General features: G+C 37.7%; 1 protein-coding gene across 1 annotated transcript; it reads left to right on the top strand.

The window, feature by feature from the left end:
* Positions 1-1,059: 1,059 nt before the first annotated feature.
* LOC131165473 (uncharacterized) lies at positions 1,060-1,524 on the top strand. Its single transcript, XM_058123366.1, has one exon. It carries the CDS (start codon positions 1,060-1,062, stop codon positions 1,522-1,524), a length of 465 nt encoding a protein of 154 aa, XP_057979349.1.
* The last annotated feature ends 1,120 nt before the right edge of the window (positions 1,525-2,644 follow it).

Raw genomic sequence — 2,644 nt, 5'->3', positions numbered from 1 at the left:
ACGCTGTTTTAATATATTGTTTCTTCTCTTATTGAGATGTGTCTCACCCGAATACAAATTTATCCTTTTCAGGACCACCACGAGATCGAGCTTAAAGAGCTCGAGTTGGATATAAATTTTTGGGGTTATAGGAAGAGAAAAGGTATAAAAATTTTGATGATATTTTTGGGATGTGTATATTTTATCTTTTATGATTATGTTTTAAGTTTTCTGAGATATGGAAGGTTGTGGAATATACTGGTGTTTGTGAATACTGAATGTTTTTGGAAATATATGTATATATGAGAATACAGGTGATGAATGGTTATTATGGATTATTGATATAAATAGTAAAATCTAGTATATTTTTATGATTTAGGATCATAGTTATGTTTTTCGCTACGTACATGGTATTTATTTATGGCTTATCAGGATTTAATCAGGTAACGCACTGGACCAGGTTTAAGGGTTTGGGGTGTTACATTTTGGTATCAGAGCAATAAGTTTTGGGATTCTGTAGATTTAGGGATGATTTATACCAGAGTATAGGAAACAACTAGGATAAGAATACTATATAAATAGGTTAGGTGTTAATAAGTAGGTTTAGTGTAGGGAAGTATAGGATTTTGTTTTATAGTTTAGAGGTGGAAATACGTCGACGATTTCCTGTGATTTTTCTAAAGCACTCAACGGCCTCTTAAAAGCCACGGTAAACCTTAGATGATTTTGTTTCTGAGCTGTAAGACTAGTCCTTATATGGAGAACTTGGATGTATGTTGGATTTAAATTGAATAATTATGTTTTTAGGGTTATGATATGGAATTCTTATCTCTTTTCTATCCTATTTTCAGGATGGATCCTAGAGATGAGGATGTAGAGGCTGAAGGAAGGGAAGGTTCAAATACTTTCAGTGAAGAGGACATTGATACCTCCAAGGTGTTGCGGGGTATAGCCCACCAGGTTAGGGCAAAGATGAAGAAGGATCCCAAAGAAAAGAACTATCCACCTACTGGTTAAGGTTGTAGAATTAAGGAGTTTATGAGGATAAATCCTCTGCCCTTTGTAGGAGGACCTGACCCTATGGCTACAGAGAATTGGGTACAGGAAATGGAGGAGATCATGGTTGTACTCTACTACACGGACAAGCAGAAGGTCTATTATGCCGCATTCAAGATGACCGGGGAGGCGAAACGATGGTGGCTTTTTGCGAAGCTTCTAAAGGACCAGAGGCTGGAAAAGATAGCTCTTACCTGGGAGAGATTCAAGGAGCTGTTCTTTTATAGGTATTTTCCTTTATCTTTTAGAGAGGAAAAGATTGAGGAATTTACTAATCTAACCCAGGAGGAGATGACTGTTGCAGAATATGCAGCAAAATTTGTGGAGCTTTATCGCTTCGCACCATTTTTGATTCTAAATAAGGCAAGGAAGGTTGAGAAATTTGAAAAAGGACTGAGGCACAGAATATATGAGCTGGTGGTGGGGTTTCAAGTTCAGACTTTCTTAGGTTTAGTTAATAAGGCTTTGGTGCTGGAAAAGAGTATCTAGAGCAGCATGGAGCCTTCAGAGCAGAGGAAGAGACCTGCACCATCTAGTTTTCAGTCTGAGGTTAGTCAGGGATCAAGGAAGAAAGGAAAGGATGCAGTGAACTCTGTATGCCAGAAATGTAATAAAAGGCATAAGGGCGAATGTTGGTTTGGCACTCCAAATTGTTTTAGGTGCAGTAAGCTGGGGCATATCAAGAAAAATTGTTGGGAACTGCTGTCTATGGTGTCTGTTCAGAACCAGGATCGGGGAAAACAACAGGTACCACTTGGAAAAGGTACTCCAGCACGGGTTTACTCACTGATTCAACCTAAGCTAGATAATGCCAGGGGAGAAGGTATGGGTTTATGATTAAGGAAATTATAAATTAATTCAGTTATGGATGAATTGGAAGTTTATATGATGATTATATTATTGTTGATGCAAAAGTATATGGTAATATATATATATATATATATATATATATTGAACTGTATGAGTTTATGAATTCTAATGATGTGAAAGGATGAATAGTAACTAAAATTTCGAGGACGAAATTCTTTAAGAAGGGGAGAATGTAACGACCTGTAGAATTTTAACTATGTAAAATAATAAGAAATATAATAAAAAGAAAAAGGGAAATAGAAGAAAGGGAAAAGAAATTTTAAAAAGGGTAAATGGTAGGTGCTCGTTGATGAGCAGGATTTTCTTGTCGACGAGAGATCTTCTGAGCCTCGTCACCGAGTATGCATGTCTCATCGACGAGGATTAACTGAGAGGGTTTGGGATGTTCTAAAACTTGTTGACGAGCTCACGGCCTTGTCGATGAGTGTTCTTCAGTGGTTCATCGACGAGTCTTGTCTTCTCGTCGACGAGCCCACATGGCAAAGTCGAGTATAAGAAGGTTTGGGGAAGCTTTCACGCAAAGAAAACTTATTTTCCTTCATTTCTTTCTCTCTCTAAAATTTCCTCTGCCTTCTCTCTATCTTTTTAGCCTGGATTCAGCCTGAATCAACGATCGGAGGCCGCTACGGTGTTCTAGGAAAGATTCTCCACATATCTAGCGAATCAATTTTCTAAATTGGGCTTTCCAGGAAACGCTCCTAAGTTGAGGTAAGGGTTAGGATTCCTAATTTTTGGATTT

This window comes from Malania oleifera, chromosome 1 (genome assembly GCF_029873635.1).
Source record: "Malania oleifera isolate guangnan ecotype guangnan chromosome 1, ASM2987363v1, whole genome shotgun sequence".
In the NCBI taxonomy this organism is placed as follows: Eukaryota; Viridiplantae; Streptophyta; class Magnoliopsida; order Santalales; family Ximeniaceae; genus Malania; species Malania oleifera.
The sequence above is the reverse complement of the archived record's forward strand: the minus strand, read 5'-3'. Positions and strand labels throughout refer to the sequence as shown.